The sequence below is a fragment of the Musa acuminata genome, chromosome BXJ1-2 (genome assembly GCF_036884655.1).
Source record: "Musa acuminata AAA Group cultivar baxijiao chromosome BXJ1-2, Cavendish_Baxijiao_AAA, whole genome shotgun sequence".
In the NCBI taxonomy this organism is placed as follows: domain Eukaryota; kingdom Viridiplantae; phylum Streptophyta; class Magnoliopsida; order Zingiberales; family Musaceae; genus Musa; species Musa acuminata.
Window position 1 is genome coordinate 28,889,220 of NC_088328.1, and position 15,674 is coordinate 28,904,893.

The 15,674-nt window shown below is 37.8% G+C and overlaps 1 protein-coding gene and 1 pseudogene across 3 annotated transcripts; one reads left to right on the forward strand and one right to left on the reverse strand.

Moving 5' to 3' along the window:
• On the reverse strand, positions 1 to 6,901 carry LOC135612054 (lysine--tRNA ligase-like; annotated as a pseudogene).
• Positions 6,902 to 7,054: 153 nt separating this feature from the next.
• Positions 7,055 to 12,698, forward strand: LOC135583936 (TSL-kinase interacting protein 1-like). Of its 3 annotated transcripts, none has more exons than XM_065100276.1 (8): positions 7,057 to 7,243; positions 9,983 to 10,178; positions 10,482 to 10,687; positions 10,825 to 11,066; positions 11,175 to 11,391; positions 11,501 to 11,863; positions 12,006 to 12,146; positions 12,243 to 12,698. In XM_065100276.1, the coding sequence occupies exons 2-8, from the start codon at positions 10,076 to 10,078 to the stop codon at positions 12,369 to 12,371; spliced, it is 1,401 nt and encodes a 466-aa protein (XP_064956348.1). In that variant the 5' UTR covers positions 7,057 to 7,243; positions 9,983 to 10,075; the 3' UTR covers positions 12,372 to 12,698. The 3 variants fall into 3 exon arrangements, with proteins under 3 accessions (XP_064956351.1, XP_064956348.1, XP_064956345.1); XM_065100273.1 differs by having other exon boundaries at positions 7,057 to 7,232; XM_065100279.1 differs by lacking the exon at positions 12,243 to 12,698 and having other exon boundaries at positions 7,055 to 7,232; positions 11,954 to 12,081.
• The last annotated feature ends 2,976 nt before the right edge of the window (positions 12,699 to 15,674 follow it).

Sequence of the window (15,674 nt, forward strand, 5' to 3'; positions counted from 1 at the left end):
TCAAAGATCAAGGTAGCCTGCTAAAGTTAAAATGACATTAGATCGTAAGGCATTATTTGAACATTAAGTGCATTCAAATCCTAGGTTCACAACATAGCACAGAGTTAACAGGATACCTTTGGTCGAAGGCTCATCCTGAGGCTTCATGGTGGGGAAAAGAAGTACTTCCTGCACCACGAATTCCAGCATTCACATTATTATGTTAGCTAGGTTTCTGGCCTGGCCTGGGTAAAAATGGTAGTGGCTTTATAAGGAATTTATACAACAATTGATACCTTTATATTTTTTTTGTGAATCAGTGAAAAACATTGTAAGGCGATCTATCCCCAAACCCCGTCCACCAGTTGGAGGCAAGCCATATTCAAGAGCAGTACAAAATGTTTCATCTTAAGCCATTGCCTCATCATCACCTGATTGTCGGTCCTGATGTCCCCGTCCACAAGTTACAGAACCAGACTTAGTATGACAATGTAATGGAAAGAAAATAAACAAAGAAAAAAATATTATAGTTGCATCTGAGATGTTCTGAAATTTTGCATCAGTACCTTAAGTTGTTCAGCAAATCGTTGCCATTGTACAACTGGATCATTCAGTTGTCTACGCATTACAAACCTAAATGACATGCCAACACCATAAGAAAACAGTGCATGAATCTGTTGCCAAAAATGAGATTGTTGTCACAAACCTCATGTTTGTTGATGAATAATTCAAACCGTCAAGCCTGGTTTTGATCAGTGCCACTTTGCCAATGGACTCAAGATCTCTCGGTGATTAATGATAAATGTAGGGTTTACACATGTCTCTTCCAAGAAATGCCCAACAAGCTATCAATCAACACAAAATGGTTTACTCTGCCATGCAATAAAATATTCAAATAGGATTTACTCCATTATCCAATAAAAATTGCATGAGACATGATAAATTCAGATTAAAAAACTCCTGAAGACAAACCTTTTTCACCAGAAACAAAATGTATTTGAATGAATCATCAATATTTATGGCTAATCTGTATTCATATTATATAATTATTCTCTTTTTCTTGTTCCATTATCTATGCCCTGCCTCTTTAGTTTCTTTTGTTGCCTCTTGCACATAACATTATTAAATTCTGATTCACAATAGAAAAATTAATTTTCTCTTCTAATCTAAGAACTAACCTTGTCCAATAACCTTGCTGTTGTCTGAGGAGGGGGACATTTAACATCAAACTTCACACAAGCATCTAACAGGTACTTGTTTGCTTCTTCACTTGAAAGATCTTTTGGTATAGTTAAATTAGCCATTGTCTCCAATTCTTTGATCATGTCAATTCGTCTGAAGAAAGAAGAATAAACTATCAATTTTCTTACTTCCAAAAATTGCAATTAAATTAAAAAGACAAGTAAACACCTAAAGGGTGGAGTAAAATCCATCTCTATTGGATCTTTATCCACTCCATTTGCATGGTATTTGATCTTATAGCCACCAGTTAGAGCCTTGAACATTCCTGTTCGGCATTAGAATATTTTCAATACCCACTGGAAATGAGTCACATATTAAGATGCGAATGCGAATGCCAACGCTACTTGCTTACCAGATAACATTTCTTCTGTGAGAGCCATTAGATCATTATAATCAGCAAAGGCCATATGGAACTCACATGTAGTGAATTCGGGATTATGAGTCAAATCAATGCCCTCATTCCTAAATTGCTTTCCAATTTCATAAACACGGTCCAGTCCACCAACAACCAACTCCTTCAAGTATAGCTCAGGGGCAATGTGCATGAACAACTTCATATTCAATTCATTGTGATGGGTAACAAAGGGTTTGGCAGCTGCTCCTCCAGCAATCATGTTCATCATAGGTGTTTCCACCAGGAAAGCAAAACTAATTTATAACCAAGTAAAGGGCATTGAGAGTACCATAATTTCAAGAACATAAAAGGGCTTGAGTCATCATGTTCACCATAAATGTTCTCAACTAGAAAACCAATACTAGTTACAGGAAAACTAAAGAGCCTTGGGAGCACCCCAAAATAAAGTACATAAAAGGATAGAGCCAAACCTCCAAGAAGTCAAGCTTGTTGAGGAAATCTCGGTTATAATTGATAATCTTGGAACGAGTCTTGAATATCTGTCTAACTTCATGGTTCAACATCAGATCCAGATACCGTTGGCGATATCGTGTTTCCTGCCATCACAAGACATTCAAACAAAAGTTTAACAGTACTCCTTGATCAGTTTCTTAACTAATAATTATCAGGATCACAAAATACAGATAAAGCCAGAGTACTGATACAATATGAAAAGTGCTAGCCAAGCATATGAGACAAATCCATATATGTGTCCGGAACATGACACAACATAGAGATTTAAAACATCAAAGACACTAGAAAGTACTGATTCAGACAACATAAACCAGAAGACCGAAATAAATTTAAATGATCTAAGGCACAATGCTCTATCCCAGCATAAATCAAGCATCTAAAACCAACAAATTTGAAGATGATCTAATTGGAAAAAGTGAAGCTTAAATTGTCTCATAAAGGGGCTGTAGATATTCTCCTATACATTTTTTGCATGCATGTACCCGACACCATAATGAAATTCTAGGTTCAAACTAAGGGATGAATTCTTCCAACAAAGGAACTGTGTCACAGTCTATCAATATATAGGTATATGCAACTGTTCCAGCATATATCACCCTCCTTTCCAATTTCTTATCTTATGGAAGCACCATCACTCCTTTCTTCTCACAAAACCTTTTAGGTAGCACATCAGCTAAACCTTTATTTGTTTAGTACACAAGAGATATGATGATTAGATTCATAGGAAGAATGGAAAATAATGCAAGGATTCTTACAGAAAACAAATCAATTTCAGATGAAGCATGCTCTGATAATCTTTGATGAGCAAATGCATGTTGACTACATAATGTTTTTGGAGAAGCAAGCAAATTAATGGTTCATTAGATACAAAAAAGTTGAGGAAGAAGATTATATCCATAATATGATATCATCATCCACCTAAGCTAATACATATGTAGTGACTAGACAAGTAATTCCATTTAGAGCACACCACCATTTAATAACACTGAATACCATAAAAAGGCACAAATCATACTTGCAGTTTTGATGCTTTCTGATTTCATCATCGAAGCTAATGCCATAACTTATAAAAACCTTTACAGCAAACAAAAAGAGTCATATACCTGATCCTTCAGAACATATGTTTCAGGATTCCTTGTCATTCCAGGAACCCAAATATCTGGTGTTGTTTTCCCTTCATTCTTCTGGAAAGTATAAAATTTTAAAGAAGGAAAGGGACAATTCAAATGAGATCATATGAATCAAAGCTCATAGTATTATGCTGGCAATAAAGATTTATTATTCATACCTTAACAGAAGTATTCTCAACCCCAGGACCAGCTTTCTGTCTTGGAATCATATGTAGGCATGGGGAGAGAACCATAAATCTTTTTGGAAAGACACTGAGCTCTCCTCTTTTGCTCTTTCCCGCAAAACGAAAAATAGTAAGAACACCATATGCATTGTTTCTTTGTGGCATATGGTATAATTTTGAACAACAGAAGAAAAAAGAATACTTCAAAATCCTAAGTCTCTCCTTGCATTCACCCAAGAATCAGGTACGATGCATTCATAATTCATCTAATCAGGTCACAGTAAAGGGAGATACAAGATCACTAAGTTGTATGATATATGGCACAAGATCAGACAATCATAATGCCCCTTCCTCTGGCTTTGCCTACTTTTAATCCAACACATGATCTTCCTCCTCTCTCCTTCTTCTCTCCCCTCTTCTTTCACCCTCCTCTCTTCCTCTCTCCCATCCAATGGTAGTGAGTATAGTAGCACCAAGTGGCAAGGATGGTCCAAAGGCAGAAACAATGATGGCAGATGATAGTAGTAAATAACATTATAGCACTCCTTTCCTCCTTTCCTCTTCCATGGATCAGAACGTGTGTAATAAAATGTTAACCTAGGTCAGCTAATTTGCAACAATTTGCTCAGTAACCAACTAGAATCGAGTCACCTGTAGCTAATCCAACAAACCATAGCAAAGACATGTCCCTAATCGATGCATTGCATTTCTTAAAATCAACTTTCTTGTCTTTCTAAAATAAAAAAATTCAATGCTATAGAAATATGTAAAAACTAAGTATATCAGTCCATCCTTTTGTAACTTTGACTCTTCAATATATCAGTCCAATTGTGAATCCAAATTCATCCCAAGAACCAATCAATCCTGCCACCTTTGCTTTTACATAAAACTTCTTTAGAGAGAGGGCACTTTCAAATAAGACATCTTAAAAGATCAAATTGTACATCACTTAATGTGATTCATAAAAGAAAATGATCATTAGGCAATCTATGTTGTCCTCTAGCTATATGAAATTTAAATTCATCATCAACAAATTTCCTAGTTCAAAAATCACAGTGTGGAACATTATTACTGTTGCCACTTCTATAAATTTAATATGAGTTTCAACGTTAACAAATTTCCACAGTTCAAATGATCATTGTTGCCAACATTTGGCTGCTCCAAATAACCAAATGTGTATCTGTTTCCCACCCAACTAAAAGTTCCTCCTGTAATCTACAAGTTGTTATCTACAGACTCTCCTGAAAGATGAAGTTACAACAGGCAAATCTTGATCTGATAGTATTGCATGCCAATATAATGAGAATGACACCAGAAAAGTTCACTAATTATTGTAAGAATACTAGTAACCAAATAAAAAGCTACCAACCCGGATATCCACAGATTCCAACAACATCACCACGTTTCACACTTGAGTGATACTTTGCAAATTCAACTTCATCCATGTCTGAATCCCTAATTAGCAGGAAAAATCAAGCTAGTAATCATCATAAAATAAGTAAATAATTAGCAGTTACATACTCTTTTATTCATGGAAGAAAAAAAAGATTTGAACATTAACATTCATAAATAAATCTCATAATCACAGATGCATATCGTTGTTACACAAAAGATGCCACATGAACAAATTTAAAAGAACAATATTGTAAATAAGGATAAAAGAAAGGAATGTGTTTGTGATAAGCCTAGTTTTCCCATCATTATACCATTATATTTCATGGAAGCAAGATCAATTTTTATTTTTCAATTGCCTACCAACAAATACAAGTTGCCTTAAATTCCTCATCCGGAGACATGAAGAGGATAAATACTAAAATGCAAAAACACTGTTCCCTAAAGAGAAATCATAGCAGTACATGTTGTTTGCCACTGACAGCACTATATATCCATAATGCCTCAGTTTCACTGTCATTATTCAAGGAACCCAATTCCATATGATGTAAATGCTACCACTTTTCAACTGAGTTTCCATTTTACCGGTAACAAAATCAAGATGTCATGACAGCATGGTTATAGCCTTATAGGATCCAGTTATACACAAGGCTTCCTTTAAATAGTACAATAAAGCCTTGCAGTATATTCCCACAACACATCTAATAGTATTAAATGTTTAGTTGAAAGTGATACGGATAGTGTTATTAAGTTTCCTTATATGCAACATATATTCTCTTTGTTTTATTATTTGCATCAAATTTATGCCTTCTTTATCAATGCTTTACTGCTATGAAATATCAACATATGCCACATTTCAAATCATCCTTTCATTTACTAATCTTGCCACATTTCAAATCAACAGATTTCAGGGCTAATTCTTTGACGGAGGGCAAAGGGATAAAAATGCTTGGCATGTTCAACCCAAAGAGTAGATATCTGTATCAATATATTCCACTTAAAACTGAAAAATGAATATGATTAGCAAAACAGATCAGTTAATCTTAGTAAGTGGTACCTAGCATCAGCCATAACTTGAACTTTAAGACCACCTCCATACAGGTCATAGAAGTAAAGCTTCGATGAAGAAGTTCGCTTGTTCATGATTCTCCCTTAAAACAAAGGACAACTCAATACAGCATCAAGAGATAACAGAACCACATTAATTTAATACTCATACATCAATCATATGATAAAGTAAATGTACCTGCCAAACTGACTTCGACATCCTTAAGGTGATTCCCGTCACTCAGAACTCTGTATTGCTCGGTATATTCAGTTATGGTCATGGACACTTGAAACTTGTAAGGATAAGGATTTCCTCCGGCTGCCTTCAACGATGTAAGGATCTTCAGCCTATTCTCATAGTATTGCTGCAAATGGCAGATAACTGAACTGAGTTTTGAACCTATAAATCGAAAAAGCTTAAAATCTCTTTTTTCTCTGCTATAAGATTGGGAGAAACTGAGGTCAAACAAACCGTTGGGTCCATGTCTTCATCATCAGCAACTGCCGATGGCTTCTGCGACTGTGGCATTGCAGCAGCCTGCTAATTTTGCAACAAAAATGCGAGTCATCATAATCAATTAGACACAAAATCCGGGAACATTTAATCTTGTGCATGATTTCTCAGGCAGCAGGAAAGTGAGGCCCTTTTAGGGCTTCAAACAAACAAGAGAAAAGCATATATTGCAAGTAACTCAAAGAAAATCAAGCGGGCAAAAAAAGTGTACCTCCTTCTTCTTCTCTTCCTCCCAACCGGTTCTCCTCTTCTTTCGTCTTCTTCTTCAGCTCCTTCTTCAAAGCGCTAAACGAGAACAACGAACAAAGATGAATAAGGAACATTCCAACAGAAGAGGGGAAGAGGCTGCGGAGGAGGGAATCGAGGCGATACTTCTTGCTCGGAGCTTCCGCGGCGGGTGGATTGCCGATGGAGAGACCGGAGACGCTCTCCGCCACCTCTTCGATTCCGTCCGCCATGGGCGATCGAAGAGAGGAAGGGTAGAGACGAGGAAAGCAGAACCAAGTGGTGATAAGCCAGTGGGCAGGTGAAGGTGGGTTTAGGCAGCGTTTAGGTTTTTGATGACGAAAGTCTTGGTTTACTTATGATGGTTTCAGGATCCATTACCAGCCGATCCGATCTGATTCGACCCGGTGACTATCCGGATCCGATTATGTCATGATCCACTTACCGACTCGACACGTGACTAAGGATGAACGAGCTCTATGTAGAGGCTATTTCGAATCTAGCAGTGGTCTTTAGGAAGGCGAAGGCGGCAACTCCCTCTCTCTCTCCCTCTCTCTCTCTCTCTCAATCCAGTGTTGTTTTGGGGAAAGATTGGAGGTTTCGCCTGGCGCGCGTTCTTGAGATTAGCGTTCTTCGTTGGCTAATAATACCCACGCGAGGATTGCGTACTGGTGCGGATCTGGTACCCTTTGCTCGTATATTTGAGACTTGTGTTAGGGTTCCTGTACCTTTTTTCTTGCTTTTGTGTAGTTTGATGGTGACGATTTGTGTGGTTCCGTTGCCTTTCTCGTTCCAGCTCTTGTCTTTTAATTTGGAATTAGTTTATTCGGAGGTTGTTCTATATGTCATCGTTATAATTTCAGGTGAAAAGAGTTTAATTTTTGGGGCTAATTGAAATGACTTCGCGGTGATTCTGCCGTTCTTAGCCGTTGAAAAATCGTTGAAACTTTTCATGCCCCAATTCGTTGAACCAAAATTGTTTGATATCAATAGATTCTAGTGTCCCTTTTTTCTTTTTGACTAGTGATATTTGGGTAACTAATCCATCCAGAAACTAGCCCTAGTTCACCTTTTTTCCACTTTTATTTTCTGTCAATACGTTTGAAGATATTTATATACTTATTAATCTTAATAAAATGTTTAATCTGCTTTGACATTCAACCAAAATATACTTTTACTCATTGATCCTTGTCCATAGATCTGCTGAATTGAATCTATTAACTATGTGCATAGCTGCCATCTACAAACTTGCAACCAGCCTTGGCATAGAACGTTTTGATCCAAAGCCGCTGGTTCAAACTGTTATCATCCAAAAAGGTTCATGTTATCAAAAGTGTTATCAGTTGATCACGAAGGTCCCCTAATGGATGAGTTTTGTCAAATTTCTAGCTCTATGTAGTACGTGTCTTTTAAATTCACAATGTAATCTACTGTAATCATTATAACTTTTTGTTACTTAACTAAAATATTATTATCAATTTCTTTCCCTTTAATTTAAATTTTGATATATTTGATTTTATTTTTTTAATTGTTTAATATAAAATTTTTATATTAATTCATTTTGGATTTTTAATAATAAAAAAGTATGATACTATGATGCATATTTTAGATTCAATTAATTGCTTTAAATATTTGTATCATGACATGAAAGTTAATAAACCATAATTAATGATTTTCATGATGTTCCTGCCTTCATGTGTTAATCTAGATTGTTTTGATTAATGTTAATTTAATTGTTTGAATCATGACACTAAAGTTTTTAAACCCTTCCTAAATTTCCATGATGTTCATGTCTGCATATATTTAAATTTGATTATTTTAATGTTAACATTGTTCTAATTTTCTTATAAATCCTATCTAAAGATTTTCATTTCTTTAAATCATATTTAATGTAGTTTACGCACCAAATGAATTTTCTCGTTGTAGTGGTAGGTAGTTTCAGGGTGTAACATCCACAGTATAGTTAGTATTAACAGTCTGGTGAAATATATGTTGTATGGTTATCAACATAAGCTTGATTAATGCACTTCATTTGGATCCCATCAAGAGAAGGAATTTTCCACTGTTGATGTATGGATTCCTGTTTTCTTTATGCAATAAACCAGCCAGGCTTGCTTACTTTTCTACAGCTAAGATGAGAGATTTTTTTTTTGACTTGGAGCAACATTCTGGTTTCCACATTGAGATATAAAAGTGATAATGGGCTTCAAAATTTATGGAGTGGTACAATAATTCTTTGCATGTGGCTCAATGGCAACTCTCATTTAGCCTTTGAAGTAAGATTTTGATTAGGTAAGTCTGATATTTATGGTTTTTTATTGCCAGAGGTTGGAGATCATAAATTATCATCCAACCACGTATAGTCACTGCTATTGGTAGGTGAATCAACTTTGGTTATATACTACAAAAACAGAGTCCTTGTATGGCTTGTACCATAGACGTAAGTTGCTTGTGTCACACAAGGCGTTGGTGAAGCGATCAGAGAAGGGTTTCTTCATGTTCCGAGCATTTTGAGAATTTGCATACAGCACCTTGGCTTTTGTTTTTCAGTGAATTATCAGATGTTGTAAGTTTGTAACCATTATTGTTATATGCTAGAGATATTCTCACTTTCCCTCGTGGACCTATGCTAAAAGCTGAACCATGCAAATCTTCTGTTCTTTCTAATTCTGTTCGCTGCTCCCAGACAATATAAATTGCATGTACACAAAGAATTTATATGTAAAAGAATTCAATAAGCTGAAGAAAATGAACTGGATAAAAGTTACAGATGAAAACTGAAAAAAAAAAAAAAAAAGAAGAACATGGGCTTCTAAGCGAGGAGAACGGATTATGTTGAAAGATAACAAGTGAACCAGCTAGAACATAATGTATTTTTCTTGAAAGAAGTGAGATGCAACATTATTCATCGTTGAAAGGTATCTGATTTCAGCGATCTAGTGATGCACATGGAAACATAAAGCTTCTGGGGTTAAGGGAGGCCTCATTTTTGCTGAGAATTAAGTTAATTGTATAGCCAGCTTCGGATAAGTAACGAATTGTTCGGAGTTAATTACACATTTTACCCTGAGGATCCACATTTGTGGAGTTTATCTATTTGATGTAGTTCTTGTTGAAGTAGTCTTGATAGAAAATTCAGGAATTTTGACACTTTGCATTTGTTTTTTAAAATAAACTTAAAGTCCTATGTAATTATGTTGCATCTGTTGTTTATAAATATCTGCAAATTAGAATAAATTCATGGCTGACAAGAATACTTGTGATTCTTGGCTTTTTAGATCTTTAACATATGAAATTGGATATCTGAATTTAGATATGTTATCCAGAACAATTTACAAGGTAGGTTGAATTCATATCTAATCTAAATTTTTTATTGATTGAACCACTCAAAATTTTTAGCTTAACAATCTTGTTCCTGCAGGAAAACACCGAATACACCTTTGTGATCTTGTAGTGCAACATCCATAAAGAAGGCTATAATTATTAGTATCTTCAGAGCAAAAGAGGGTTTATCATGAAAGCTTCTGGCTCTCAGCATAAAGGTCTTGCAAAAAAATGTCTTGGTTGCAACAAGTCCAAGAGCCTAAAGATCACAAAGCAGAAATGGGAGATCACGGGTACTCTGTCATTCATAAGCTGTTTTCCCCATACCTCTGTCTTGCTTGTCAGTCTTTTTCCCTTCCAAGTGATTCTTCAGCATGTTCCACTTCAGTAATTATGACAATGCACGTAGCTTAGATAACCAAGGACATATGATGATATATTATAATTTGGTTTTCCTTCCATTCCAGCAGTTTAATGAATAGTAATGTGTGAATCATGATTAGATATCTTGATGACCATTTGGGTTGAGTAGCAACTTATTCCGGCTGTAGGATATTAAATGCTGTTTACATTCATTGACATCTCTCTTTTTCCAGGAAAAAAGAGTTCTGAGTTAGATGGACAACTTCACACTTCTTCTATCCAATTACCTCAGCTGGAGATTCAGGATATGCAAACTAGCTTACCGGAAGCAGCACCAGGAGATTTGAAATTTGTACAAGAACAATTTCAAGATTTCAATGGAAAAGTTAAGCTTCAGCTTTTTCCAATAGATGAAGCTACTAGGAAAGCATTGGAGAAGGTAAATTTAAGAAGTTTAAGACATATGATTAGTGGTGACTTCACAGGGAACAAGGAGAGTCTGTTATTTATTGTTATTTTTAGTTTTAATTTAAGTTGTCATATGACCATTTGCTTTGTTGCTTTGTGATGTTACAGAATAATCACAACCCTTACCTGGAACTAACTTTAACAACTAGAAAAAGAATCTCTTCAGTGGTGAAGCACCTCAACTTCAAGTGGGGCAGTTCAAAATTGGCAACAGGAGAACTCATGCTTTTTCCGTACAATGTTTACCTGGATAATTTGGCCAACAGCATAAGATGGACTTTAGAAGACTCTGATGTCACCGCGGCTGATGTGCATGCTTCACTTGGTAGCCCTGCCATGTTTCGTTTAAGGTTTAACTGTTTTACCCTATGCTGGTTGCATGTGCTTTTTTTTTATTCTCTAGATTTTCATGGTCGTGATAAGGATGTTGAGCTGAATAGTTTCTTTCGTTTTCAAAGATATGGTTGGTTCTCCAATCTTGAGCAAACAGCATGCCAGACATCTATGACATCGCATTCTTATGAGGAGCCTAATAAGAGTTTCGAAAAGCATATCACCAGTGGTGATAAACTGCTTTGTAAGTCGAGCAAAGGACATGGGCCATGCCATATGGATGATTCAGCGAACCAAGCAGTTGAAACACACCTTTTGTTGGAGAAAACTATCCAAAATGGGGTAATTGTATCAAATATCTTCCACCTTATTATCTGTCTTTTTTTTTCTTTTTACTCAAAATTTTCTTTTTACTCAAAATTTTCTTTTTTTTTTATTTAACATGAACAAGGTTGACCAGAAGAACAATAGCAGAAGTGTCAATATGTCATGGGTTGATTGCCTATCTAACATGAGCTTTGGTGCTATATTATCTGAAGTGTCGGAAACTCCTGTCAACCTTTGCCATCCATTACCTGCTCCAAATTCTAGTCTTCAGCAGATCCCTATGACCTGTGATTCATTTGATGCTGCTATTGCTTCCGTTATGGCCCGTCATCAACCCTCAAATCCATCAAACCGGTTGATCCATTCATCCATCTTGGAAGCAGAAGAAACATGCCATGCATTTCCATTTGCAAAGGTTGCTTCTTCAAGTCATAATCATCCAGCTTCAACTAGAGATCCTCCTGCCACAGAGAACTGTAGCGATATGGTACTTTCTAATTTCTCTGTGCTGAACTTGTTTGTAGCTAATATGGTATATTGCATGTTTTTATTCTCTTTTATATTTTCTTTTATTTAGACATAGGTAGCTGATGCAAGACTAAGACCTGCTTACCAACTTCAAATTGCAGCTAGGCCCTCAGGTGGGGCAGACATCACTAAACAATATTTGCCCTATACCAGTAACAGTTGATGCATGTTCGGAACCCAAATCTCATTCAGAAGATTCACTTAATGGCGGCAACCAATTTGCAGGGATGAACCTCAGTCCGGTACTCATCTACGCTTTCAAGACTTAATCTGCTTTATCTAAAGAACTTCAGCTGATTTCTAAGCTATTACTCATTTGTATCTTCATGACCGCACAGCCTGATTCCCTAGGTCCCTTGGAGTACGTTGCCCCTTGCTCTAGAGAGATGAATGATGGGGAAACTATTGATCTTGGCGGATTGATTACAAGCAGCATGGATGCATTTCAAAACTTTTCAATTTTCTGATCTGGAGACCTGATAGTTTTTCCCTTCTATTGCAGACAGACAGAATGTTGCCAACAGATGTTTTGGTCATTGATTCCGTAATTGCCATGGCCTGTAGAAAGATAAGAATGCAAGCTTTGTGACAGCACATCTAATATGAGATGACCTTCTGACATATGATGTCCAGTACTAAAATGCTAAACTCCAGGATGTAACTTTGTACATCTACAGCACTCGAAATCTCACTGATTTCCATGTCTAATCAGTATCCCTTATTGTTCATTTAACTGAACTAGCATTTATGTGTAATTGTCAGGAAATGATTCTGAGATCTGATTACGACTTGTATCTAAGTTTTGTGGTTTGTTGGAACTGTGTTCAAGTACAGGAATCACAAAAATGTATTGTGGCAATTCAAATGGTTTGGTAACCATTGTTTTCTTTCACCTGCAAGATAAAAAAAATGAAAAAGTAAGATGTTAGTTTGAAAGTTACCTATTTGGGTTTCAGTATTTTTTTTTTCCTTTTTGGATTATTGTGTTAGATGATTTGGACAAGCTTGTCCTAATTGATTAAATTATACAGAAATCAACGTTGATAGCTATATAAAATCAAATGAGTTTTTTTTCCTTTTATTTCATTTGTTATGGTACGATCCGATGGATCGGATCAACCAACGAATCAATTTATCGATCCTGAATCATTGGTCAACAACGCTGTCGAAGTTTGACTTATTGGATTCAAAACAAGGCACGGTTAGATCCGACCGCAATTAGATTGCGTGGTGCAAGCCAACCAGTGTCCGTGGCGAAAGCATCATCCACCCATATTCCTGCAGCCGTCGCCAAATCGTCAGCTGAGATATCTAAACACCAGCCGTCTAATAACACCTGTTATGAGAATCACAGGTCAAAACGTCACTCACAAGTGCTCATCCCGAGATCGTCACACAGCTTCGGAGGGATAGAGGTTGCATCATGGACCGCAGGTCGAAGCTCCAGAGGCAGAGATCTTGCGCGTGCCTGCCGCTCGACGTCGGCAACCGGTGCAGCAGCCGCCGTGGGACGGCCAGGTTCACCCGGTTCCTCGCCGACGACGAGCTCGACCCGTGGGAAGGCCGGTCGTCATCTCCGTCGACCGTGACGGGGCTACGGGGCCTGTGGAGGAGGATGATGGCGGAGAGGAGCAAGGCGTCGGGATCCGCCGCGGCGGCAGCGGCGGCGGCGCGAACGCTTGTTCCTTATGATGCCCACACTTATGCGCAGAATTTTGACGAAGGGTCAACGTGGGCCGAGCCGGAGAGCTCGTCTCGGTCCTTCTCGGCGAGGTTCGCCGTTCCGTCAACCATTTTGCAGGGGCCGAGCTGATCTCAGATCATTTGCAAACCATATGTCAACCGAGGGGCGTCAATTGGTTGCTTGAAACTACGATGTATATCTACCTATCTAATGTATTCGACATGCCACATTATCATCACATCTAAAGAAATATTTCGTATGGTTGCAGAAGGAATACCACAAGAGGTGCTTCTTCATCAAATATATTTTAATTATGAACGAATTAAACTTACTAAAAGCTCGGGTTCTTCATGTGTTCTCTAACCTTCGAATAAGTTTTACCGGTTGCACCTCGCATTCATGTCCTAACAACTTTAGACAATAACTTTAGACAATAAAATAAAAAGACGAGTTGTTAATTAATGGAAGGATTCGAAGGACGTCAAGCAGAGATATGTCATATTCTAATTCACTAGAAAATTTGGCACAATAATGTACAGAATAAAGAGGTTTGACTTTTTGATCACATCGAGCAGTGTGCGATGCATCCACGATGAAGGCAATTGTTACGATGAACTTATAGCAATCAAAGAAACAATAGAATATGCTTTATAGATCGAATCCAATGCTGAGTTACCGGTCAAAGTACAGAACAGAGAGAACGACAACGTTTGAATCATATCTTTTGTATTCCTAATCCTAATTTAATGCACGCGATTTCTAGCTTGCCGTATCAACCAAGTCCTGGACCGGCTCCTGGTCCAGCTTAAACCGCCGGCTTCTTTAGACCATTTCCGGTCTCAGCGTTGGCAAGGAAGACCGGAAGAAACACTCGTCGGCCAAGTAAAGCCCCTATAAATACCCACCACCTCTCACCTCACTGAGACTCACCAGTGTCTTCTTCTCCGCAGCAAAGACTACGTTCAGATTCCTTGGGAGACGGAAGCAAAATGAGTTGTTCCACGAGAATGGTGTTCGAGCTGCTGTTCCTGACCTTCTTCATCTCAGGCTTGATGCAACTTGCTCACGGCGAGGCAACCGCACCAGCTCGGGGGATCATCGACGGCAAGGCGATCGACCAAGGCGTCGCCTACGCGCTTATGCTCGTAGCTCTCCTTGTTACTTACATTCTCCATTGACCGACACCGGCTGCATCTTCCCTAGCTTGTTCATGAAAGCTTCCATGAGGAAGCAATAGGCATTGCTCTATATTGGTTTGTTTTGTAGTTGATCTAATGATAAATGTGTAATATCATTTATGTTGTAACAATAAAACAATGATACACGCTAAACAGAATGCTTGGAAACAATCTGTTGATGCGACAAAGAGAAGAAACCAAAGATAGAAGCTGTCGATCCAATCGAGCAGTTATGGCAGAGAACAGATGGTTCTGCTTAATGATGTAGGAAATGTTTATATATCTTCTGATGCATGTTTCCGTAAATTGATTGGGGGGTTCAGCAGCCTGACATGGAGTACCTTTTGATGGATTACGTCGCTGATCACGAAGCGACGTTTGGCTTAGAGTCGCTTCGATCCACCTCAAAGCAGAGGAATTCGATATTAGGGTTTCAGAATACTGCCAAGATTCGATCAACACCGAGATCCAAAAGAGAACAGATGGAGGCGAAGACGCTGCGACGAATTAAAAGATCGAACAGAGATTTATTACAAGTGCGTGGGATTTGAGGAGATCTACGTCCATGAAGGAAGAATGATTCGAGGACTTTAGCGTGACTGGTGAATGAGTGCTTTTGCCTTCGGCCCTTGGCACATGACTCCTTGGATCTTTAAAGGTAAAAGCAAAGGATAGATGCAGATAAAACACAAGGAACATGGTTTCCTTCAAGAGGTGTCAAGGTATATATATATAGCCAGAAAGTGCTTGGGTCATCCCCGTTCGAAGCTACTCCCATGGCCTCTTTGTCAATCATCATCATTAGATAGACCAAAGAGATCTGTTCCGCAAACTACTCCTTTGGCTTCTGTCAATCATCATCGTTGGATAGAACAAAGAGATCTGTTCCACAAATTTAAGACGATCTG